Source organism: Chamaea fasciata, unplaced genomic scaffold, assembly GCF_029207755.1.
Source record: "Chamaea fasciata isolate MVZ Bird 193981 ecotype frontalis unplaced genomic scaffold, bChaFas1.0.hap1 SCAF_7, whole genome shotgun sequence".
In the NCBI taxonomy this organism is placed as follows: Eukaryota; Metazoa; Chordata; class Aves; order Passeriformes; family Sylviidae; genus Chamaea; species Chamaea fasciata.
In genome coordinates this window covers 4,201,324-4,228,759 of record NW_027094092.1, presented here as the reverse complement: position 1 = coordinate 4,228,759, position 27,436 = coordinate 4,201,324, and the positions used below count along the sequence as shown (strand labels likewise).

Here is a 27,436-nt window from a genome sequence, read left to right as displayed (position 1 = left end):
AATTGTATTTTTACGGTGCCTCACACCTATCTGCTCTCTTTTGTTGTCTGTGCCCTAGACAGAAGCCTCAAGATTCTATACCTAATTCTATGACCCACAAATTTCTTTGAGTAGTAGCTACAGACTGTGTGCACAAAGGTGTCGAGAATGTCCCTTATGTATTTGATAGCCTACAGGGTGCAGTGCTGAAAAGACCCATAGATAGGAATTGGTCTTTATCCTTAGTGTTCAGCAAGGTTGTATGTTGGAATCCTCTGTGCTCATAGTGACAATACTGCTCTATCTCCGAGACTGTTTCAGCCATGAAAGCACGCTCATCTGGAAAGAGACCAATGGATAGCCATCACAATAGACTGTTTTATTTATGTCCTTATCTGTAGGATCAGGAGAGCTTTTGTCCTGGTGACAATATGCATAACTTCTAGGTAAATAATCTCTTTTCCTTGTATAGTTTCATGCTTCACTAGTTACTCACCTGCTCCTTAGCTGGAGAACACTCTTTGTTCCAAAAGAATCGGAGAAAGCTCCACAGTGCCCTGTGACTTGCAGTGACTGGACCCAGAAAAGAGGCTGCAGCTGCAAGAGTCGTATTTGTTTATGTGCCTTAGTAGCTGGAAGTGAAGTTCACAATGAAGGCTGCTGACAGGGCAGCTCTGTAGTGTGGAGGCTGAGACTAAAGATTTGGGCCAGGCTTGTCTGAAGTATTGACTAAAATGATCTGAAGTGTTAGTTCCTACAAGTACTGAGGGAAGGTAGTTCTTTTGAGTGTGGAGGAGTTTGGAAAGAAGAGTAGCAGTTGGAAATTTATCCTAGCCATTCAGATGCTAAGTCCAAGCATTATCAGAAAAGTATTTTATTCTGGGATTCTATGAAAGTAATCAGTGAGCTGCTGAAGTACCTGTGCTAAATGATTTGTTTGTTTATTTACAAGAAGAAAGCTGTAGTCCTTTGGTTTTGAATAGTAACATAACTATTGAAGCCAGGGTACAATGGATGCTATCAGAAAAGCCCCATATGGATGCACTTTAGATCTTTTGAATACCACAAAAGTTTAGTGACCTAGAAATGAATCAATAAAAAAGCATCCTCTATCTGACAAATTGAGGAACTGAGGAATTCTTACAGATGCATTGACTTTAACAATTCCAGATACACTGTTTGTAAAGGCTTTCTGAGACACATCTAATCCTTAGAGTACTGTAGGAGACTGTGGGGTGGTTTATATTTAGATCACTCTCCAATTCTTAATTTACTTTTTTTTTTTTTTACTGTAAGTTTACTCTTACAGAAATCAATTTAAGAAGAAAGGAAAGGCGTATGTTAAAATGATGTATCCTTACACTGAATGTGTTTTTAATTTGCTAACTTGAACATTCTTTGTTGGTTTCCAAAACATGTTTAGGAAGGCTATGGCAGTGTAAGAACCTCTCTAGCCCTGTTACATTACAAATAAATCAGCGAGTCAACAAAACTAATTATAATCTTCCATAAGTCAGTTAAAAGGTTTATATCCCTGTTCTTCATTGCTTTATTTCTATAATATGTTTTAACATTTCAGCATTTCAAATAAAATTCGAGAAAAATCCTTCTTAACTATTACAGCCATATTTCTTCTTAGCTTAGTTAAATTATCATAAATTGTATGATTGCTTGTATTTATCTATGGTTTATGGAGTTTTTGTGTTTGGCACAAAAAATTGAGTATCTTCTTTCTAAGGAATAATTAGGATCAAAAATGATGATCCAGAAAGGCTGCCTATGTAGTTGTACACACAGACTCAAGCCATAAAACACTTGGATTAAATGAGATATTTTCTTATATTCCATTAAATGTCAGTTAAGTACATATCAGCTTAGTGTTTCTGTGCCTCAGATGGTGAAGAAGGTGAACTTTAACCTGTAGATAAAAATTGAGAACCCAAGATTTTTCATTCCAGGATGATGTAAATGTTACAGCTGGGGATCTTTCCAGAATGCCTGACAAGTGTTCTTTTTCCTCTTTTGTTCAAAGGGAGAGAGATCTAACAAAATTGTCTCCCTCCAGTGACATCTGCCGCAGTGATGTGGTTACAGGGGAGCCTTGGTGGCTTCTTCCAGGTAGCTCAGACAATTAAAAGAAAAAAAAGGTAGATCTCAGGCTGCCGCTTCGATTTCTAGAGGTCTTTGGTTCTTAAATTGAGAGCTTCATAGGTGGAGATTAGCACATGGGAATCAATATACTGTGAATAATATATTACTGATGATAATGCATTAAGCAACCACAGCATGAATAACTAGAGAGAGTCAATGTCTGAGGGGGTAGGAGCTGTCAGTGTTCTGGACTGCAGTTATAAGGGACACATACTCAGCACTGGGGTTTTATTTTCCACTTGAAACAGTTTTAAGATCTAAGCAGCCTAAAAAGACTGTATTTACCAAATACGATGGTAATATTTCAAAACCTTGGGTAGTGTCATTCCTGCCTTTTGTTTCTGCAGTGGTAGTGTTTCAGTTTTATCTGAGTCTTGGGTCCACCTCAGTCTCATACGTGGATCTACATCCTCAGTCTCATCACTGAGTTAGTAGGAAGACAGTTCTTCAGTAACACTGTTAATGGCTTTATAAGGATGCTAGAGTAAACTGTGTCCAGTATTTAATTAAAAGCTCCAATTTCTCAAGTAAATTGCAGTTTGTAATTCTTTTGGAAATCCATCCTGATGAAATTTTGGCAAGGAGCCCAGTACTGTCACCTGTAAGCTTTTGTCAGTCCTGTGGTTTTTATGATTCAGAACTGTCCATATTTGTCACAGGACCATTATTTAAAAATAAAATCAATGTGTTATTGCAAGTACATTGAAGGCTAATATGGCCTCCTAAGCAGGTCAACAGTATCGAAGGTAAGTTCTGTTAATGTAGTCTAAATTCTTAAAATCCTAAGACTCTACAACAAACTGTGGAGTGGCTAGTACTAGTAGTAAGCATGTTGTAATCGTTGTATTCCCTTTGGCTTATTTGGATATTCAATTTGATGTAATTTCCTGTCTTAGTGACCGGGTCATGAAACATTTTTATCTGTTTTGAGCTACTGCTTTAGAGTAACTTCTAGTGACTCTACTATCCCAAATACTGGATTTAAAAGTGAAATTTAAAAAAGCAGGAAATAAATTCTGTTTTGCCTAGTATCCCATGGAAGTTGAGGAATATCTCTTGGAGAACTGGGTTTTTTCCTGGAGTTTTGAATACTTGTGGTTTGAATTTCTGGTTAATCTAAGCACTGAAAGTATCAGTGCACGTGCAAGGTACTAGAAGTGTAGCAGTCCAACAATACTTTCCTGTGACTTGTTTCTTAAGTTTCCCTATTGCTATTAGTTTTCTTTTTCCTTTATGGATATGCACTTTCCTTCTTCCCTTTTCTCCTTCACTCCGTTGACTCATTTGGTTCTGGTACATGTCAAAGTTAGAGTATTTTTGTTTTCCTCTTTACTGTGTTTGCAAGCTGAATGTGAATGACAACTTTTTTCTCTCTTTGTTACTGGTTTTTATTTTTAATTTTGTTATTTCATATATGTAGTTAGGAAATGTTTTCCAAGTCACACAAAGAATGGATTGAGTCTTGTTGGTTCTGTATAAAGAAATATCTCTCTCTCTCTGTTTTTCTGCCTCAACATCCCTGTGTGTTGTCTTCCAGCTGCCTGATTAAGAGATGAAAAATTGACACCTACTGTAGCACATTTACTTTTCTCTCAAAAACCCATAAAAAGCATTAATACTGCTGTTGTTGGTATTTCCTACAAATAAAGAACATCAGGGATGGTTCCGATTTCAGTTGTTATGCACACATCCACTTCCCATAGCTTGAAGTTATGCTAAGTTTTAATCGTGTGAGTTCATTAAGGCTTTCCTAATTCTGGTAATTTCTGACACTTAACTTGCACCAGGGAAGCTGAAGGAAATGCTGGTCTTTCTGAAGTCAGAGTTTGTATTTTCATTTCAGTGGCCAGTGTTCACAATGTGTCTGCTAACAAGTATTGTCTCGCTGCTTAAACTGTAAATTCGTGAGACTTTTGAATTTGTTCTGATTTTGCTCTGGTTGGGTTTCAAAAACAACATTGCTAATTATTTGGTTTCTTCAGTGTACCCATTTGGTTTTTGTAGTTTTCACAACTTTGGAAGAAATGCAGACGTAAGAATGTCTCTATTCTGACTGTTTCCTCTGGATAAGTTTAGCATGCCAAATGTGCCTGAATTTTGAAAAGCATCAGGTAACGAATATTTTAAGCAAGTTTTAAGCACTAAGAATATCAATATTGACATAATTCTCCTAAATTAAGGAACCCCTTGCCATTAATTCATAAATTCAGCCACCCTCGTTGATACTTAGGGGAGGCATTGTAAGGAATATAGCATTCTTGCTGTATCCCATCCATATCTTAGAATCAAATACCTGATTGAGAACTCTTCCTCTGGCTGGATAAATCAGAAATACAGTGTTATCAAGCATTAGTTTAAAAGCTCTGGAGTCCTATTTTGCCTTTGATCTCTGTTGTACATTACATACTCCAGGAGATAGATCCAAAGAGGCCTTTTACAGTGTTGTGAACTTACGGGTGGGCAATTTATCTCACAAAAAAAAAATTAAAAATAAATAAAAATAAATAAATCCAACCATTCTTTTTTTCACAGAGGAGGATAAATATGGCCTTTACTCCCATTTGTTGCTCAAGTATTTCCTTGCAGAGGGAATTGTCTGTGGACATGACCTCTTCGTTGCTTCTGCCAAAGAGCATCCTGACAACATTTTGAAGGTAAGACCCATTGCTTTTCATAAGTAAACCTCTAATCTCTTGATGAGTTAAATGCATTTTAAAGTGTATAAATTGTGTAGCAACAAATGAATTAATCTTGGTGATTGATAAGAATGTGTTGGGAAGTACATGGGTATTTACACCAGCCAGATTTGGGAATTAAATTCAGGTTCCTACCTCCCATCTATGGACAATGGAGTAAGATCCTCCTAAGGCTGAATCGGGCTGGGAACTTGTTTATTCCTTATTTTGGTTATGGATGAAAAGCAGACAGCCTAGCTGGCTTAGTGGAATGGTTTTCAGTAAACCCAACTGCTTACAGTTTCCTCCTGCTCAGGGGGAAGAGTTGTTAAGCTGCTTCCAGTATGTTGTGGTAGAAACAGTGTACAGTTTGTGTGGATATTTATTGTATCTTCCTGTAGAAAGTAAAGATATCATTTAACATCTTTGTGATTTCCTTTACACTTACATTTCATTCTGACTCTCTTTTGTGCTAGGGAACATGGTCAACTTTGCATCAGGTCATACAGAAAGGATCCCTTCAGACTTCAGTGGACTCCCAATCAAACACTGATAGTTTCGGTTATGAGAAAATTACATAAGGGAAAAAGCCTGTTCAACAGCGCAAAAAACGCTGAAGTGTGAGGATAATCTTACAAAATTTCATTAAATATTTTATGTCTTTCTAAGGCTGCGTTTTCCTTATATCAGAAGTAACATATAATTTACTGATTACTTCTGCATCAAGTGAAGTCTGGCTATTTCCTTAAGTGTCTTCAGAGACTATTTCTGGACAAAATGATTACTCTTCTGTTTTCCTACCTAGTGATGGTAAATTCTATGCCTTACCTACTGAATATTGCTTTCACTCTTCAGCAAAAAGTATATTCTTAGTGAAATTAAATTATTGTGGTTGTGAAAAACCAATTTTTTCATCATCTTGAACCTAAAGAGGGTTAATTTAAGGATGAAATTTTTTTCTCACTTGTGGTTTAGAATAAAGGTTAAACAAATAGGTAAAATTTTGATTTTCAAGTATGAATTACATAAGAATGTGCTATATTTTTTTAATTAAGTAGTTTTAAATAACTGATAACCGAGTATTGACTCCCTGACGATACAACACAATTTTTACACTTGTTTTTCTCATTGAGATTGAATTATCCAAATTAGTATTTCTATTGCATTGCATTAAATTTTCTTAAAATGGAGTAGCTAATGTACATTCTATTTTTCTTTCATTCACCTTTGATGCAGTTGTTCATAGCCTGTCATGTCTTTTTCTCACTCCTTCATGCCTTTATGTGATAATCAACAGACATTGTTACATATGTCTGCTGTGCGTCTTGTACCACTTGGAGTTTGGGGTCAGTTAGCTTGATGTACCTTATCCAGCTCTGTTCTCTGATACAGAATCATTTTCCTTCTTAATTTTCAGAAGTAGACACTAGGCAGGAGTGCTGCATTCCTCTGTGACTTCATGGTGGTGCTGCTATAAGAGACTATAAATGGAGGGACAGTGTTGCTGCAGGAAGGTCGAGGAAAACATAATCTTGTTTTGATTCCTTCTTCCCTTTGTGTCCTTGTGTATCCAACAATGTTCTTGTCTGTGCTGTTTATTCTCACCTTGGCTATTCAACACTTCCTTTGTTTAGCAGACAAGGCGCAGTAGAGTTAATTTCTCTGATTTGTATTGTGTCAGTGAAGTAACCCTCACCTTCAGGAGCTTCAAGAAGACCTCTCCTGTCATAAAAATGAACTGCTTGGGATTTGGATGACTCCACCGAGTTGGGATTTAAATATAGCACATCTGACCATTGAATAATGTGGCGCTTTATTTAATGAGATTAGTAATTGATTTATTTTCAGTGTCTGGTTGGACTGTATTTTTTACTGGAAAGGGAACACAGACATGGTAGATATCAACCTGAATTGCGTGTTATGCTTGGGTTTTATTTTGTAAAATTCAAGGATGGATTCAATATATTCCATAGCTAGTATCTAATTGGGTGGTGTATTTCATAGAGGCAATTCATTAACTGTCCATACTGTGTTCCTATTAAGTATCCATATGGTGTGGTCAGTCTATTTGCATGTTCAGTTCTCTGCTGAGATGCCATAATTGCCCCATTCCAATTCTGTGATGTGATTGGAAGTTTCTTGAACCTATAACCAAGACAAATATTGCTGGTAGTAGGAAGGGGAAAAGACATTCTTATAGACCATAATTATCTTGAAATTGTGTATAACTAAAAGACAGGCAGAGGATAAAAAGCCCTGATCAGCTGCCTAAGATATATTATATTACCACCCACCAATTTATCCATCATCCTTTGAAAATATATTCATGCCTTTTGTAGTCAAAGCTCCTTCAGGAAACTGGCATTAAGACGTAATGCTGAAAAATTATACACCTCTGGTAAAACCTACAGAACTATATACATGCTGGTTTTTAGAAAGTATTTTAAACATTTGAGAGCATTTCTGTTCACTCTATATTCTTCAGGAAAAAAAGGCAACTTTTTACTCTAAGGGCATAAATACTGGGAATAGTATATAATATAAGAAATTATATGGTAAATTCTGTGACTGATCATAAAATAAAACTGTTTGCATTGGTAAGTGGAAGATTTATTTAATAGTAAAATTACTTCAGGTTCGGCATTAAAATTCTACAACTGCCTAAACTGCCTATGAAAGAATTTCTTTGCCTTTATTCCTGATTATTTTATTTAGGTTGGGGGGTAGAACTGATTCTCACAAGTTTTAATGAGAAAAACTGGATTATTTATAGCTTACCTTGACAATAAAGATTGCACTGTTAAGTGGCTTTTCCTGTGGAGCCTGTGCAAAGTGAGATGGGTACACCAAGCTGTGTGCTGCATGCTGGAGGGCGGGGATGTCATCCAGAGGGACACTGACAGCCTGGAGAGGCTCAGGAGAACCTCAGGGAGTTCAGCAGGGCCAAGAGCAAGGTCCTGCACCTGGGCTGGAGCAATGCCCAGCACAGACACGGGCTGGGCTGGGAATGCATTGAGAACAGCCCTGAGCAGAAGGAATTGGGGCTGTTGGTTGACAGGAAGCTCAACAGGACCCAGCAATGTGCACTCACGGCCCAGAAATCCAAATTGCCCTGGGCTGCATCCAGAGCACCGTGGGCAGCAGGGCAGGGGAGGGGATCCTGCCCCTCTGCTCTGCTCTGCTCTGCTGAGACCCCACCTGGAGCTCTGCATCCAGCTCTGGGGCACCCAACAAAAAAAGGGCACAGACCTGCTGGATTGGGTCCAGAGGGGGCCACAAAGATGCTCAGAGGGCTGGAGCACCTCTTTGTGAAGACAGGCTGAGAACTGGGATTATTCAGCCTGGGGAAGAGAAGGGCTGGGGGACCTTCCAGCAGCTTTCCAGTGCCTAAAGGGGCTACAAGAGAGCTGGAGAGGGACTTTTCACAAGGACAGTGTAGTAACAGAACAAGGGGAAATGACTTTACATTGACAGAAGGCAGACTTAAATTGGATATTGGGAAGAAATTGTTCCTTGTGAAGGTGCTGAGGCCCTGGCACAGAAGCTGTGGCTGCCCCATCCCTGGAAGTGTCCAAGGCCAGGCTGGATGGGGCTCTGAGGACCCTGCTCCAGTGGAAGGTGTCCAGACAGGGGAATTGGTATGAGATGATCTTTAAGGTCCCTTCCAACACAAAGCATTCTGTGATTCTATGATTTGTCTTTTAAGGAAGATGTACAGGTCACTATTGTACTAGAAAACAAACCAGCATCCCCTGTAGCACTGCATTTAACCTGTGGGACCCTGGCCAGAGCTGTATCAGTGACCATTCCATTTGGTGACTGGAAGCCTGAGGTGGAAAAGTGGGAGGTCCCAGAACTGCTTTCTAGAGCTGTCTCCTGTGGAAAAGCTTTGTGCTGTGTTTGATTATTGCCTTTCAATGGAATTTCTGTTTTCAAGTGGCAATTTTATTACAGGATACTTCTGCACTCAGCTGAGATTGCCTCTTGGAGGTTCTCTTAGAAGAAGAGAGGATAAAGGGTGTCACAGCGAAAGGGGAAGATGCAACTTCCCATGGTGATGAAGCTCCAAGGGGCATGTGGGCAACTGTAATGGCTATTAAGAAAAAAACCCTCCAGGAACACTCCTTTTGAAAGTTTCTAAGCTGAAAAGATCTCTAAAGCGAAAGTTATTTTAAAGAGCGTTTTGCTTAAGTATGTAATTTGGAGAGGACTAAAAAGGTTCTACCTTCAACAAACTGGGCAGGCCTGAAGAACAGGAAGTGCTCATTTACTCTTTTCCGGCTGAAAAAGTGAATGCAGGAAGAACCTAGCAAAATGAACTTTTACTATTTCCATTTTATTTTATTCTTTCCATTTTATTTTGTTATTATCTGTTTAAAAAAACCAGCAACAATAAAAACCGTAGAGCTGCTGTATTACTGTGTGTGCAAACAATGCCTTGAAAAAAAACATAGCTGTCTACATGGACTTTTTTTTACTTCAGCAAAGTACATCCAGCCATGATGCTTATATTTTTCCCTCCTGGCTATGATTCTAAAGCATTGTTTTGTGAAAAGGAAAAATGCAAACCTGGAAGAAATTATCAGGCTGGTGGCCAGGGCTGTCCATTTTCAAAGAGTGCTATTCTAGTTCTTTGCTGTCTCTGCAATCCGGTATTGGGAGAGAAGCTATGTATCAATGCTTGAGGTGTTTTTTCAGTCATGTGACATTTTTAGATGCTCATAACTTAAAAGCATAATAGCTCAAAAGGTAAAAATATATGAGCAAATAGGGCTATGCTCCTATTCTTTTTTTTTTCTAATTATATTTTCAAAAAACAGGAACTTGCTGCAGTGATTCAGCTGTTAAATGGTGTTGCTTAGTGCACAGAAATCCAACTACAGTTACAGCAGAAATGGACTTTCCTGCTACCTACCTCTCTTTCTGAAGTCTTGTGGTAGCATAAAGATGAGGGTTGAGGCTAAGCCTGGCAGATGAGCTGAAAAACTTAATTTCTGTATTGTGTAGCTCTTGCTCATCTGTTTACTTTTCTTACTTGCTTGTTGGGTAAATCTGGTTTACATTTTTCATTGTTAAAATGCAAATATTATATTGTAATGTACAATTTTCTCCATTATGAACTGTGTTGCAATCTTGACATAGAAGTTGCAGAGGCATGAAAGAGACACTTAAAAAAATTCTTCTGTTTAAAAAGAATTAAATCTTTCTAAGCAGCACTCTCTCTGGGAACTCTAAGGCATAAAGCTTCATCTTTGTCAAAAGTTCAGATTAATCTAACAAAAAGATTTTCTAGGACCAGAAAAAAATGAATGTTTGGCTTAAATTTCTGGTTTCTTTTCTGCCAATCCACGTCTATTCATTAAGGAAATTTTCTTTAATCATCTTAGCTCTGAACTAAGTCTTACAAGTCTTAAGCACACATCTTACTTGGCCACTTAAATGTATCCTAAAAGTGATAAAACCTAAATGTTTAGGTTTCAATGTCCACAAATATGTGTTTAACAAATCTAGTTGGTAACTTTGTACAGAGTTGCTTTGCTCAGTTAATGAACTGTTGCTTCCAGTGCTCATGTCTGAAGGTTTTCATGAATAATGCTGTTATCATTAACTCTCTTTAGGCTTAGGCTAGTGCATTATACACTGCAGCAGAATTTACAGAGTTTGAGACAAGGACACTCAGTTCCTTCATGTAATTTTCCTTTCTCCTTCTCTTCTGTATTTATCTGTCACAAACATTCATGAACTGATTCAGAAAAAGATGAAATTAAAAGAAAAAAAAAATCATCTGAGTGTCTCATGCATTCCTGGGTTTAAATGTTGTGAAGTGCAGCCATAGTGCAAGGGAGTTACAGCAAAACAGTTCTGACTTGACTGTAGGATTTATTCTGTGTATGTGAAGTACAAAATATATTCTCATGGATTAAAAATATACCACTTAGAGAACTTGCAGTTGACTTGTCTTATTTCCTACAATAGAGGAATATTGCTTCCTGTTTCTCTTCACGCAATTCTCGTTTACCCTGGGCTGACACCCATTAAGTCTTTCTGAACGTCAAAGAAAAATTTCTGTAGACCAGCCTTACCTGGAGATGGAAATAAATTGTTGTATAAGGGCTACTGAAAGAAGAAAAATTCTGTATCCATTCATTTATGTTCTTTAACAATACAACTTGTATTCACAAGTATTTACAATCGAAATAGAATCCTCCCCCTCTTTTTGGAGTAGGGCCCTTTGAACTGACATTTCTATATTACATTGTTGAAAAGGAAATATTTACCCTTTCTGACTTACCATCTAGTGTCCTTTAAATACTAAAAATTAACGGGATGAAAAAGAGCCTTAAATTCATGTGAATTTAAGCTATTTAAATATTGTTACAGATCAACAGCGAATTGTACTCTCCTTAGTGTTTTTTTGTTTCATGTTTTTCATCATAGTTGTGACAATAGCTGCACTTCAAAATAGTTGCATAAACCCGTGTGAAAAACATATTTATTGATACATAAATAGGTAATGTTTTAAATTCTTAAGTACTATTAATTATACAGTTATTGAAACCCGTAAGGATCAAAGGATTTTATATAAGAGGGATTTCACATACAGCTTGGATTATGTTGCTAAATAATAGCACAGTAGTACTTCTTTAGAATTGTAAAATAGCTTAGAGAGGAGTATGATGCCTATAGTTGGTGTAATGCATTGGTAATTAAGAGGGTGTGAGGTTAAGCTTCATTAACTGCTGTGGGATTGTATCTTGGATTTTATTATCCCCTAGAGAGCATAAGAAGTGAGAGAGGTCAAACTGTTAGAATCTGATTTTGCTTCGTGCATCTGCCGAAGCAAGGCAGGCGAAGTAATGTGGCAGCAAACACAGAAGGACCTGGATTGCTGGCAGATACAAGTCATCCACAAGTTTATTGGAAAGATAAAAGGTTTATTACTGAAACAAATTATTCCATCCTCACAGTAAAACCTTCGTAGCTTGGTTTGCAGGAAAGGAAATTATATTCATTGCTTTGTCATTTACTATGGCTGCTTCAGAAAACCTTTTTTTTTCTCCCAAACTTTTTTGTTTTTCTTTAAATTTTCAAACAGCAACAAGCTTTCTTCTCTCCAGCCAAACTGCCCTTAATAACTTTAGCACTTGTCTGCCTTTTTGTGTGTTCGTGCTGCATAGCAAAGACTTGTATTTTAGTTGACCCCAAGAAATGCTGTATGGTTTGGGGTTTTTGTTTGGTTTTTTTTTCATTTTAACTAATGCACTGCTACACGCTTTGTTTTTTTTTTATATACCTTATGAAAGATTTGTCTTTTTTTAGCCTGGGAGAATGTAACAGTTCTCAGAAGTTGACACACTGATGCCACAAAATTGTCAGTCCAGAAGCTTTTCAAAGCTCTACGATGTGGGGGCTGAGATATTTTTCAGCAAAAATAGATTAAATAGAGAGATTATGGGCTGATAGCCCAACTCTCCTTTTCTTGGTCCATTGTTTAAATAACGCTTTTATTTCCAAATTCTGGGTGAAGTTTTGTAAATAAATTCTACGTATTTTGTAGCATATGTAGAACTGTTTTCTTCTGAAATTCTGATTTTGATTCTAAGAACATAAGTTTATTGAATCCTAAGTTATGTAATTCTTGGACAGTAATGAAGCCTTTCAGGATGCTGAGGACTTGTGAAGTATAGATCCAACCATCCAGCCTTTATTTTTGAGGATATACCTGTGTAAGGACAACTGGAGACTCTCACACTGAGCTGCTCTGTGTCACTCAGACTTGGTCAGGTTTGGTAACAGTTACTTTCTGGAAAGAAAGAATGGCATTTAATTACCAGTGTCAGAAGAGGGGAAAGCCTTTTATTCCAATTCCAGTTACTGTGAAGAATAAAAGCAGATATGAAGAAAAGAAGAAATGTGTAGATCATTTCAGTATTTTCAGTATTGCCCATAAAGCAAGTTTATATAAAATTTCTGTGGCTGTATTTCTCCCCAGTCCCAAGTCTACTACACAGTTTTAAGCTCTCTTCCTTTCCAAATGTGCTTATATGAAGTTCTAGTTAAAAAGTTATTTGGTTTTGTTTTGGTTCGTTTTTTTTTTTAATTGAGGACTGAGATACATGAATCAGTAGATCCTAAGGAAAAACAGTGACCATCTGTATTCTGTTGAGTCTTCAGGCAGGCTGATGAAGGCATGTTGCCTTCTAGTGAACACAGACATAGCTTCTAACAGTGCCTTCATGTTCTGCCTCTCATACAGTTTGGTGTAAATGGAATTGAGGGTGTCTGAAGCTGGGATAGCTGTGAAAAAGTTGGGACGCAAACCTGGAGGCAAACAATCTTTATTAGCTCTGCTTATTATTCTTCGTATAGGATATGATGAAACTACAGATATACTCTGACCATGAATAGGATTGGAATTTTTTCCCCCTATTCGTGCTCAAGTACATCTTAGAAGGTGTTGAACCAAGTTAATAAAACAGATTGAGCTCAGGCAGTTGGTCTTCAAGATATCCAAAGGCAGAGCACCTTCTCCAGACTGCAGCTTATTCAGCAAAGCCTCCTCAGAGGCCGTGTAGTTCACATCCACCACATTCAAGGGTATGATTCCAGATATGTTTGCTTTAGAACAGTGTTGGCACAGAAAATGGCGTGGCTGTGAGATGTAGTAGCCCCAGAAATGTCTTAAAATCTCCCTGTCCCTTGCTTCTTGCATAGGGGCAAGAACATGGTACATCTAAGAAACATTCTTCGGCCAAGCATTAGGTGAAGGCGTTTTGGAAAAGCAGCTTAGGATGTAAGAGTTGTTCTTGGTCTGAGAGAGTTCTTGGAGTGCTCCTGGTCCTTTCAGTGGGGCAGCAAGGGACAAGGCAGCCTAAACCAGACCTAAGCTGGTGCATGTGCTCACTGCTCAGTATGGCGCCATGGCTTTCTCGTGGTGCGTTGTGTGAATTCTGTTTAAATCATTTTCTATTGTCAGAAGTTTTTTATTATATCAAAATAAAAACCCTTTATTGTGTTAGAAATTAAAAGCAAGCTATATTGGGGGGGAAGTCTGTTTTGAATGGATACTTAGATGGATTTTCATCTCTGGCAGCCAAAATCTTTTATCAGCTTCAGGTGAAACCATTTTTCCTTGATCTCTTAATCTGCTTCATTCTTAGCAGCAGTTAAGACGCACCACAGTGCCTAATTGTTTCGCACTGATAGTGTGTTTGTCTCTAATTGTTTTGGACTGAGTTTCTCGGGTGTCAACAGCTGGAATTTGTAGTGTCTCCCTGCCACAGAGGGCCATGTAAGAAGGTTTTGTTCTCTGACTGGAAGGCAGGGACTTTTTCCTCAGTGTTACATGAGGTTATTTAAGCAGCTTGTCCTCTATCAATAATACTTGGAGAACCTCTCACCCTTATTGTCTTGACCTCTGTTCCTTTTTCAACATAAATTAGGTTTTATGTGTAAAATACACAAATTTGTGTAGTTGATGTCCCTGTCTCATATTTGGCTTTCTCAATTACTATATAACAACAATGAACCAGCAGCACAAATGATGGGCATTTGTGGTGATTCTAGGGGAGAAAAATATTAAGTAGCTTTAAGAAATATTGCTGCTGTTTTTTCTCTTTGCCTCCAGGGTGGAGAATTGTACAATATGCCCTTTCCTGGCTTTTGGCTTTGCAAGTGATGTGAAAGCTGCCCAGTGAGGTTACAGCAGGGTGAGGTAGCAAATTTTTCTATCGGTGGTAGTGTCTGAAATGGGGGCAAGCTCAAGGAGTTTGGTGAAATGTTTAAGCAAGATTTCATGATTTCTGGCAGGCAGTGGTTTTCAGAAAAAAACAGATTACACACCACTACAAAAAGTTACCTTGGGAGCAAATTGATCTGGAAATGTTGTTTGGGCCTCCAGATTACTTCTTTGCAGAACTCACTTTTTAAAATGAAAGTTGGTTTGGGTTTTTTGGGGGGTTTTTGTGGGTTTTTTTGTTTTTTGTTTTTTTAAATTACTATTTATTGAGGAATATTTTGAGATGATCAGTTATGAGCAGCTCTCTTCACTGAAAAAGAAAGACCTTTTGATAACAGAAAATTTAAATCTATGAATAACTGTATGAGAAAATTAAATCTGCACAATAGTTTTACTGTTCATTATGTGTTTTCAAAATAACACCTCAATTGGAAAATAAGATTAGTTAACTCTCTGTTGAAGATAGCTGAGTTATAAAATTAACAATTTAATGTAACATCTTTTTTTGTTTGTTTGTTTTTAGAAAAATACTTTATATAATGCTCTTAGAAGTAAATGCAAATGATTTGTATCTGCATGTATGTGAAATGCATCGGGGTGCTTGTCAGCTCTAGTTTGTACTTATACTTTCTCAGAACCTTTCAGTACAGTGTTTTGTTTTCATTTTGTCCTATTTGTCAGAAATCTTTGACTTGAAAGCTTGCCTTTTTTTTTTACTGAAACAGCTGTTTCAAGTCTGTAAATTTAATGAAAACTGTAAACACTAAATCAAAATTTTCATCCTCCTGTAGCTTTCCTACCCAGAAAGCCTAATTTTTACTACCACAGCAATGAGTTAATTGTACGCAAGTGTATTTTTTAAACAAGCGGTAAGAAATCTGAAAATAACTCTGTACATAATCATTCTCATGAGCAGTCATTATCAGGCTTTTGCAGTTCATTTGTAAAAGCAAAAGAAATAAAATAACTTGCTCAATGGTGTGTTCTGTGTCTTTTGCTGAGCTGCTGAAACACAAAGATACAGTTGTTCTATTTCTGCAACTTTGTTTAGTTGGAAAGTTTATAAAAGTTTCTTAAGTTCCATTGCCTGGTGCCTCAGAAAATGTAGTGACCAGCCCCTGAAAGAGACAGAGGCAGCTATCTGAAATCTCTTTTTTCCCCCAGTAATTATAGATGCTATGTTAATTTATGCAAAAGAAACAATGTAGCACTTGTTGTTTGTAAGGTTATGTATAGAACTATATAGAAGTTTTCTCTCCTGTGTTGTTTACTATTAAATAAGGGTAACACTAAACCCAAAATGAATGTGTTGAAGCTTACATTGTCTCCTTTCTCTTTGTACCATGTCTACCTGAGCCATGAATGTCATGTGGGTGTTTATGGGCAGCATGAGCCCTGCCTGTGTGCAGTGTTTGATGTGTGGCCCATCCTTCAACTGAGACTCTTCTTCCAAATTTGTTTTTTATATGTCTCCACATCCCAACACATTGTAACAGAGATACTGGCTAGCTCTGTGTGGGTTTAACCCTTGTGACATATCGCAGTTCTTCTTCAAGAGTCCTTGCTCAATGAGAGCACAGTTTTCGCCTAAGTCTTGTTCTGTTTTAAGCAGACAGAGATTCTCTGCCTCCCCCCCCCCCCCCCCCCAGCTTACAGGAACGGGTGTGATAAAGTTGGGTCAGAAAACTTCATTGCACTTTATTTCTCCAGAAGGCGTAGAAGCCCATTGTGTGCATTCTGAATTCATCATGTGTTGTTTGCTTTTCCAGCAATGCAGCAAAGGCAGAAAGTGTACATTAGAAACTTTTAAAAAATTCCAGAAATAAGCATTCCCCCCTTCCTTTCCTGTGTTTGTTTCCATGAGATATCCACCATGAGTAGTTAGCATGCCTAATGGGTTAGCAGAAGAGAAAATCCAAAGCATCCTGTTACAAGTGGCTTTCAGCTGGTGTCTGGAGGCTGTTGTGGTGTGTTGGATACTTCTGAAAGATTTGCAGGAGCTTACAAAGATCTTATGTTAAAATAGGCTTAAATTTGCTATGCAGGGAACTTGCCCACTCAAAAATGGAGTAGTTTAGGAGATCAACCTTTAAAGAAAGATTGCAAAAAAGGGAATATGGGTCCTACTCAAGATGAAGTAGGGCATAAAATGTGGTGCTTCCAGTCTGCATTCCTTCTTTTACTTCTATAATTCATTTTTCCAACAGTAATGGGGTTTTTCCTGCCCAGTATTAGTAGGAGCCAGTCTTTCAGAATAGTTGTTTTAATCAGGTTTTGTTGCAGATTTTACAGCTGCCCATTACACTCAGATAACTGTATTATCTAGCTGGAGGGGAGTGTGGCTAAAACTCTGAACTGCCATTTCTGCTGTAGATAGCTAACATTCTTTTGCTCTCTACCTGTAGGAACTTCCAGCCCCTTTGCTTGATGATACCTGTGGGAAGGGATTGGGAGATGAAGCAGCAGCTGTTAAGTCTGAGGATTTTCAGGATTCTATGAAAATAGCCTGGCGCTACCAAAATTTACCAAAAATGGAGGTAACAGCTATTTCCTTCTTCTTTGCTCTTGCACTCCAAATGAATTTGAAAGCAAATGCTTTTCAGACAACAGAACTGCTAATGGGCAGTGTTACAGGATTGCCTCTTGAGGGAAAACTATTATACACCACTGAATGTTTTAATTACTAGTGATACAAAAAGAAAGGGGATTTGAGAGTTTACAGGTACTCTAAAACTCAATACACACAATAGAGTTTTAAAATAAAAAAAAAAACCCACTTAAGTTCCATGGGATCTTTCAATGAGTGTTATTTAATTGAGACAGCTTTTTATGAAAGTTTGGATAATGTGCTTGCTTACAAACCTGGCCTGCATTTAGTTGTACACAAATTACTTAAGTAGGTTTAATCAACACGACTTACTAGATGTCTGCAGTGAAAGTCCTGTGTTGTAGCAAGCTGTTGACCTGCTTATCCATGTGCATAACAACTAAAGCGAGCACTTGAGATTATATCAGCTTCACTGTCCCTGGAAACTAATCACTGTGCAGGGACAATGCAAGAAGCAAGCTCAGTGGTCAGTCTTTCAGAGTTTACAGTTGTTAGTGTTTTGTGAATAATCAATCTCCCATGGCTGGTGACTTTCTTATTTAATCCGGTGGCACAAACAACCTTTAACAAAATTACAGCGTTTCTGACTATCCAGAATAAAATCCTGGTTTTGTCTATACATTTTAGTCTACATTTATAAATTCTGGTTTAGCTGTAGTCATACCTGCCTAGTAAGTTCAGTTGTATTCTTAAAAACATAATTGGAATGTGACAAAATGATCTTACAAGGCTTGGCATGTTTGGTTTTCTGTGAAATTGCACAGACATGGCTATATAGTTGTGTCAGAAAAGACTTATATATGGTGACATGCCAAATCAAACAGCCTCCAGGGTAATCATATAATCTCATCAATTTTATTATGGTGGAGCTTGCTGTGCCACTCTGAACCATCCCCAAAATAATTTGTCTGTTTTAAAATCTAGCAGAGTTCCTTGTACAATGATGTGAAAACAATTTCATCTTAGAAAATAGAAAAAATATCTAAAAATTCAGTTGGGTGTGCACTCATCTTCTTTTAACTTCATAGCAGTAAACACTTCTTCCACTAATGCAATATTTCTTGAAAATGCGTGATGTACGTGCCCTTGATTATTGCAAATCGATCACGCAAGATAGAATAAGGTGGTCAGTCTTTTGGGGGGAGTTTCCCTTGTTATTATTGCTTTTTGAATTGGATCTTGAGCATCCTCAATAGCTGAGGTACAGTATTTTTATGTGTATAAGTATCAATCTTAAACTATCTGTACTTCAAATTCCTCAGGACATTTTAACTGGTGAAAAATTGGTTTGAAATTGATATCTTTTGATAATTTGCATTGCAGTTATCATAAAATTTTGGCTCTGCTCTATATTAATTGGATTGGTGATTATACTCCATCGAGGAAAACTCTGATACTGCCTTGCCACCCGTAACAATACATTTAGTTGAATAATTTAATGAACAACTTTGGTTGTGATTCCTTCTTTAAATGCTCCTTTGCTGGTAAAAACCAATGTTGAATAAAATTTCAAGGCATATTTTCCTGATTGAACTGATATGCCAGTGCATTTTCAAAGACTACTGTCAAATGGTTTCAACTGTGAAAGACAAAAATTAGCTTTGCTTTTAGCTAGAACTCTAAACATGAGAGCAGAAACTTTTCTGTTATCTGGCTAAACGCAGAACAAGAATGCTGAGTAACAGATGTCTTTGTGGTATTTTTGATGATGAATTTGGATACTGTTTCTGAGTAATAATAGATTTGGATTAGTAGTTCAGATATTCCCTTTCCAGTCATTAGACCCTGTTTACACTAGCCAGGTACCTCATTTTTGTTCTACTGCATGGTATTTGTATTAGTGCTCTTCACAGCTGTCACAGTTTCTCTCTACATGTTGCACATACCTTGCATCAGAAAGAAAATAGAAGATTTATAAGAAGTCTGTCAGAGTGAAAGGCCCCGTTATGCTTGATGTGCCTCTGCCAGTTTGTTACTTACAGCTGTATCAGAGGTGAATTTACTTTAAACTTTTCAGTATATGGAGAGCCTGGTTTGCAATGCAAGACAGCGTGGGGGTTTTTTTTTTTCATTTTTTTCCTTTTTTTTTTTTTTTTTTGAATGAACTGCTTACGTTCTTGGGGCAATATATAAACTGTCACAGCATGAAATCAATTTTCTGCCTTGATTCATCCTAAATCTGAGATTTCTAGCACATTACTGTTGCAATTAGAAGCATTAACAGCAGACGGTAGCACAGAAGCGGGCTCTGCTCGCCGACAATCCCGCGTACTCCTCCTTGTGCAAAGCAGGAATCCGGGAAGGAGCCGGCCTGAGCCTCCAGCGCGCTGGAGAATTCCTCAGCTCGGCCTGGGGAGGGACGGCAGTGTGCGCCGGCCTAAGGCAGATCATTCATGCTTGCTTGATTCAGGTAGGCTTTCCCCGAGCTTCCCGCTAAGCCTGGGAACGCGGGGCGTCTGAAGCCCATTCAGCACCCTCTGACATGGGCCCGGCTTTTATTGCTTTTATGGGGGTTTATTAGCGCCAAATCCCAGGCTCCACCCAGGTTGTGGGCGCTGTGCTCATTCTTTGGAGCCCGCGGAGGTTATCACCTACCTTAATCCGTGCAGCGGGGTGGATTAAGGACACCAATGTGCCTCAGGATTCTCAAAGAGGATCCTGGAAACTTCTTGTTTCTTCTTTTTTTGCTGTCTTTACTAAACTCTCTTGGGCCTCAGTAAGGATTTGCATCTGAAATGGGCGACCTGGAGCTTTTCTCAATGAAGACATCAGATCAAAGTTCAGTTAGTCAAGGCCTTTCTAAAACATTAAGGGGGCTTGGAAGTACACAATAAAAAGATGAGCTCTGGCAGAGATTGCAGTAAAAACATTCTGATCTGTAATCCGGATAAAGAATAGATTATAGGCCAAAGAACAGCCCCTGTTTAAATTGCTTTCAGGATCCTTGTTTTGAATAAAGTTACATTTTACGATAAAAATATTTAAATTTTGATGGAGTGATAGATTTTGTTGAACTGCCTGCTTTAAAAATCAGATACCAATAAATAAACTGGTGCACTGGTTTAGAGAACATGAGTTTCTATTTTTTTTAAAGTAAAACTGGTTTGCCTCTAATGACTAGATATTCATAAGCAATTCCATGGGTTTTTTAAATCAAAAAACAATTATTTATTTTATTAAAAGTTTGGGTTTCATTGGCTGTTCTAGGAAAAGTATTCCATTATTGTTACAGTAGATATTCTCTGGTAACTGACTAGACCTAACAACTATTAATCGAATAATTTCAAAATATTTACCCTAAATGAAATCATTCTAATTAAACTTAACAGCTTAATGAATTTTTGGTAAAATGCTATCTACTTGAATATCATATGTTATAATAATCGGGGGGGGGGTAACTTCACATGTATAATTCAAATCATGTTGCAGGTTCGATTCTGAATTCCATTAATGTGGAACAAATAGATGCATTTTTTTCCTCTGTTTACTAGCACAACATGTTCAAAATGTGTAATTACTGCCCAGGTATATGTTAAATTGGGTTTACGGTGTTTTATATACCAAAATTAAGATCTGAGGAAAATGTATCTTCATTATGGCAAATCATAGTTATAGCATGTAATGCTCAACCGACTGTTTATTCGATTTCCAAGGAATTAAAAATAGTTTTAAACTATTTCCTATTTTTCCATTAAAATCACTTACATGAAGATGCAATGGTTTGGTTTCTTCACTGTTCATAAATAAAGGGAAACATTTTCCAAGTCAGCTGAAAATATTTCTGTAGCACCATATAATCGTCAGAGACTGAAAAATCAAACAGGTGGAACCCATGATATTCTGCACATTTCACTGATCTGGCCTTTGCAAATTTGTGATCATCCGTCTAGAATACGTGCAAAAATACATTCTTTTAATTATCTGACTGCACTTTGGCGCTGCAACTTGTTATAGTAAAGGCTGAACTGTGTGTGAAAAATTCACTTTCAAATATAACAACGGGGGAATGAAAACTTAGTAAATATTATAATGTTCTTCTACTTGAAGTTTTTATTTAGGCTGAATGGGGGAAAACCAGAGGTTTGAAGTGTATTGCTAGCTAATTCCTTTCTTTTGACAGATAATAATTTAAGACTGTAATCAGTATTGTTGTTTCCACAGGCCAGCCCAACAACATATACAAAATTTGGCCATTATTATGATGTTTCTAAAAAAATGTCTCCAGAACTGCATCAGTCCGTAAAATGGCACAGTTTTTACCTCCATGAAGAACCGTCTTTCGAGCCTGAGATGAAAGTATGGTAAGTTTTGATACCATGGCTCTGTTGTGTGTTTAGATTTTGCGTGCATATTGGCGGGAAAAGGATATTTTTGCGTCTGCTCTTGCTGTGAAGAACACAACGGTGAGGGAGGGGGTCAGAAGCAGTTCCGTGGGTCCCACTCAGTGCCACACGCCTGGAGGGGCACGGGGACAGCTCAGAGCTCTGCTCCCAGCTGGGGGAGGGAGCACGTGGGCTGTGACAATTAAGGCAGACGTTACTAGGACAGCCTAGGCCAAAGCTGCTTGTTCAGCCCAGCCCTACTGACAGCCGAGTGTGGGGACTGGGGAGAGCTGCTCCTGTCTGTGTGAGAATCCTCCCTGAGCACCAGCAGCTCTGAGATGGGCTATCAGTCTTAAAAGGATATCTGCAGTTTGTAGGGCTGAGGAGACAGGCCATCCTTGACCTACATAGCTTAGAGTGCTAGATCAGATTAGTCCATGATGTGCTTTTACTTCTTACATCCTGCAGCCTCACCTAAGGAAAACACAATAAACTGTGAATAAAATTACAATCATTAATTATGTCTTACAAAACATTTCCTATTCAAACTCTTCTCGGAATGAATAACTTATTATGTTTGTGTCTGTCAGTAGTGAATTAAGGAAGACCGAGGGAAAATGAGTGACAGTAGCAAAGACTCGTATTAGCCTGTAGACACACGTCCATTGTGTCTTTCTTGGAGACACTTCAAGTCGAGTCAAACATCAAGGCTGGGCCAGCAATTTCTTTGTCCAACCCAGTCACTGAATTTATATAATAGTATGATTTATATAATTTATATAATGCCTAGCTTTATAGATCCCAGTGTATAGGGCCAGCTCCTGGAGGCAGTGTGGGATTCATTGGGATTGCTTTCCACTGCAGTGCACTCATATAAAACCTCAGATTTATGAAAGAAGTGCAGTACGAACCACCTTTCTTAGAGCTGTAGCAGGGCCAAAGCCAAGTCTCTCTCTAATTTGTTCTGTGTTACATGATCAAATGTCACTGCTTTGTGAAGGAAATTCTTGTGATAGTGTTAAAACACCCCACTTTTAGGACAACGCAGAGAACTTCTTTCTACAGTAAATATTTGAACCAACTTTGTTTATATGTTAATATAATTTCTCATTTTTAGTTGCAGAGCAATAGAGGATGGACGCAAAAACATCTGACAGGTTGCAAGTGTTGTTACAGTTATTGAGCAATTTAACTCACTTTCTCTTCTCTAGCTAATGTGAATGTCGTGACTCATTCGACTATATGGCTGTCAAGTATTAGTTCATTTTACATAAAAATCAAATTAACTCATCAGTATAGTGTAAGAAATGGACTTTATGCATTTGATTTTATAAGCCTTGTTTAATGCTGATACTGTCCTTGTGTGCTAGCCTGATAAAAAAGCATCATTCTTACTCTGAATTCTATTCTTTTTTAGTTTAAATCTAACAGATAAATCAGATTTATGTAATTTTCTTGGTAAATTGGTAGAGCAGAGAGTGATGAGGTGAGGAATGTGATCAAATCAAGCTGGGCTTTAGAAGGCTTATCTCCTTTTCCTCTCCCTGCCACCTCAACATGGGTCTCCTTCAAGAAGCCTCTCCTGAGGAAATGGAGGAATTGTAGTGTTAGGAGTAAAGGCAGGTACCAAAGTAACAGTCAGCCACCACCCTAAACATTGTCATGCACTCTAAAAAATGAAGTGATAAGGGACAGGGAGGAATAAAGGGCACACTGGGAATAGCAAATTCTTAGAAATCTCTGGGAAACATAGAGTTGTGTAAGTCTCTTTCTTTACAGTAGATCATTTGTCTTCTAACTTTGATTATTGTCATTTCTGACCACAAACGTAGTTGGTTTTGGATTCCCTAGTTTAAAAAGGTTGTATTAGGTCAGTGTTAAGACAAGGTGGGAGGGAAGAATTTTTCAAAATTACAGTCCCTGATATAAAGCTTCAAAAGAAGAATGGAAGTTCTTGGAAAAATCAAAGTAGAGCTAAAAGCTAACATAAAGAGGATGTAACTCTGTCTTCTGCAGTCATGGGCTACAGTGAATTGTACTGATAGAAATACAGGCTGGAAATATGGAGATTTTTTTAAATGATTTGTACAAGAAGTTGATTTGCAGACACAAGTTGGGAGTTTTGTAGAATCTTCATCACGAAAAATTTCTAGGGACAGGCTAGATAAACATCACTCAGTTATTGAGGTCCTTTTCATCCCTGTATTTTTGATTCTTTAACTCACATTAGTGGTGATGTATTCAACCCAATACTATGTATGAATGTTAGCAGTTATTTCACTGCTCTCAATGAGTTCGTGCTTTTACAGAAACCAAGCAGATTGCAGTGCATTTTTTCATCACTGCGTGTGATGAAATTCTGAAGGGAGCATTCTTTGAAAATGAAAACAAGCTCACAGTCCTCTCAGCATGATCTCATTTTAAAAAGTTTCTAAAAAGAGGAGGGAAGGGTTATTATTTTTCTGTCTCTACTGTTTGGAAAATCAGTTGAATGCTTTGGGCTTTTAAATCTAGCTTCAATATATCACAGAATAATAAAACATTCTGTTCTTTTAGTTAACTAGACAATGATTTTAAAGAAAGTAGTCACACAATAGTCACCTTCCAGTTGAAATCACCAATTTGTATTAGATCTTATTTTGGATTTCCTGAAGGTCTTTCTGGGAGCCTGGGCTCTTGCTCTGAGTTACAGTGAATGAGGAGCCCAGCCATGGCTGGTTAGAATGTCTCCACTTAGAGTAAGCAATTTCTTAAGCATATGGTTCTCAGGCTATGGTTTGAGCCATACCCAAAAAAATCCCTGTTGACATAATGCTGATTGCCTGTCTAGCATTACAAAATCTCTGTAATGCTGATGGTACCTCAAAAAAGTACTGACAGCCTAAAAGGAAATTTTTTAAAAATTAGAAAAATTACTTGAAGTCCAAAAAATCTCTAAATTTTTTTTCTTTCAATTTTTTCTTTCTTTTAATCTAATTCAAAAGATTGACAGAAAATTAACAGTGGAAGCTGAAAAATCCTTCAAAAATAAGGAAGCATTTTTTTAGAAAGGGGATACTTCATTATTGAAATATTTTACATTAATAGGCTCTATATTATGAGATGTTTGCAGAAGATTTAATGACTTTCTAAAGGGTATGCTTTGCAATATACATATCAGTAAAGATGTTTCTGAATTAAATTTTCTCTAAAAGTGTAGGAGTGCAAACCAAAAGCAGTGGTGTGTTGTGGGTTTTTTTTAAATCCAAGAATGTTTTGCTTTTGTCACTAATACCAAGGCTGAGGGGGAAGTGGAAACCAATAGTTTTGTCTAGTATGCAGTTTTCCATAAGTGAACGGTATTGTTGTTGAGACACGACGCGTCTTTATGGTACCAAAAGTTGCAAAAATTAGGAATTAGCTGAAAAAAAAGAACCTTTCCATTTTCTCGAAATGTTTCCACGTTATCTTATCTTGGGTGTTCCAGTCTAAATATTTATAATGTTGCAGAACACAACATGGTTTGAGCTCAGGCTGAAATAAATTGTTCTAGTCCTGTAACCACAGCCGTTGAAGAGACACCTTCTCTCAGGTGCTCATCATGGGAGGTGTACCTAACCCACACATCCCACATGAAGGTCATGAGCAGTGACAACCTCATCCTTCTAAAGAAAGATTTTAGAATCTCAGGGCTTTATTTTAACTGCACCTTTTTGATTAAATTATCATACATATTGATGTGAGCAAAGTGTTCCCTAACTGGTGTCCTGTTTGGGTGGGGTTTATTTCTCTTCTCCTGATAGAGATCTGCTACTTTTGTATGTAATTAATGTTCATCAAAGAACATGTTTAATCCATAAGTTGTTTAGATGCACCTAGAATTCACTTTGTTGACCAGCCTAACTTTACCCTTTACTTTTTAGTTTTGGAGGACCTTAAGTTTCACTTTTCCTCTTTGAAATATGGAACGTCTCTTTCCCTGCCCTCCTTTCCTTTGGGAAGAGGTGAGGAGCAAGAAGAAGAACTCTTTGCTCTGGTTTCATTTCACCACCCCAGGATGTAACAACAGATTATGCATTTATAGCAGAAAATATAAAAGGAAAAGAATGCATTGCATTTTCTTATACAGCTTATACTCACCTGTCAGAAACATGAGGGTACTGAACATACATTTTACAATCCTTGGAAAAACAATGCTGCATCTTTCAATAAGAAAGATCCTTTGTTCATAATATTTTGTGACATGAAAACCATGTATTTATAAAAAGGACCAGATCATCCTCATGCTACTAAGTCTCCAGCAGCACATTAAGAAACTCATTTTATTTCACCTGTTCTTCAGTGAGTGAACTGTCTCTGTAGTTGTAGTTAATGTCTTTTTTGGGATAATTACAGAGCTTCCTTTGCAGGATCAGAGCTGTAGGGACTTCATATGGGCCAGAAACTCTTGGCTCTTTTCAGAAATCGTGTATATTTATACATATGTCCCTCTCTGGCTAGCCACACAAGCATTTGGGTTCTGTATGGGCTGGGAAAGAACGGCGATTTTTTTGACTGATTAGATTAAAACTGACCTCTTACTTTGCTATTAAAAACGAGTTTTGGAGGTTATCAACATCATTTGTTCACCTTAAAGTTTGGATCAGTCCTCCTTTTCTTTCTTGTGTTTTCACATGTGTGTGTTTGTATCTGTTTTTTTGATGGAGGGAGGGGCAAAATGCTACCCTGTAAACTGGCACCTGCCAGGCTGTGTAGGTATAACATTCAATAGCCATGCTTGCTCTCCTTTCTGCAGTTCTGGGTACTGATGGCTCAATTAGACTACGGGATTCTCTTTGGACAATCACTCAAGAAGGGTAGAAGTTCATTTCCCCATGTGTAGTGGTTTTGGTTCACCAAGCTGAGCTTTCTTGGCCAATGCACCTATTTATGTGATGGTTTTAGTGCTGGCCAAATGCCAGTGCACCTACTAGAATTATTTACTCATTTTTCTGTTGCCAGATAAGATTTAGGAGGAGAGCAAAGCAGGCTCAAAACCTTAAAGGGCATAAAGAAAACTTTATTAACAGAACTAAAAGAATAATAAGAATCAGAATAAAACCTTCAGGACATTTCTCCTCTCCCTCACCCTCTTTTCTTTTCCACTGACAGCGTAAAGGGACAAAAGTTGGGATTTTCAGTCAGTTTAGTGAAAATTATTTGGAGACAGATTGTGAAGCCAGTCCTCCTGAAGGAAGTAGTAAATGGACCTGGGTGTTTGGTGCCAAAAGAAGGCAGAAACCTTCTCTGTGTTACCTCATTTTTATGTTGGGGAAGGGCAGCTATGTCCTGGTGCTAATGCTGGGCCCAGGTTTACGGGGGTGCGTGGCTGACAGCAAATGTTCTCCAGTGGTTGTTGCCAGGATATTCCAGTGTCCTCCAGCTGCTGGAGCTGGTACCTAGCAGGGAGGCAGGAATATCCTCTCTGGTGACTCTGTACTTTGCAGGCAACACTTATTTTCTATGTCTGCTTCCAGTCTCGTTCCTCAGGGCAAGATGGTTTGATAATTAAAGGAACTAAAATAATTGCGTTGTAGCTTTTCAGTAATACTTGTAAATCTTACCTTAAGAAAGTATGTGCTTTTGAAAAAGAATAAATTTATCTAGAGTCTAGATTTACCAATAAATTTAGATAGAACAGTTTTGACTGTCTTGCCTAATGGAGTCTCCTTTTCCATAACAAGGCTATTTGTTATACCCTTAACAACCTAACCTTTGTTAACTGCTTGGAAACTATCAGCAGAGAAGTCAGAGCCTTTGTTGTAACCAGGATACCTTCTTGCCAGCTCCTGCTTTATCCATTACTAAAGTGCTAAACAAAAAAAAGAGTAAAGAAGGAATTGTTTAACCTCATTATCAAAATCAAATCGTGTTTAGTAACAAAACCAAAAAAAGACTAGAAATTGGAAAATAAGAAATATCTTATTTCCTTCCTTAAATATTG

General features: G+C 37.8%; 1 protein-coding gene across 1 annotated transcript in view; it reads left to right on the top strand.

Moving 5' to 3' along the window:
- ELP4 (elongator acetyltransferase complex subunit 4) overlaps window positions 1-27,436 on the top strand; it is a 134,800-nt gene that overhangs the window by 9,797 nt on the left and 97,567 nt on the right. Inside the window, exons 3-5 of the mRNA XM_066186768.1 lie at window positions 4,663-4,784; window positions 16,950-17,081; window positions 21,314-21,453. Coding sequence (XP_066042865.1) covers window positions 4,663-4,784; window positions 16,950-17,081; window positions 21,314-21,453 — 394 coding nt within the window. The remainder of the gene's footprint in view (window positions 1-4,662; window positions 4,785-16,949; window positions 17,082-21,313; window positions 21,454-27,436) is intronic.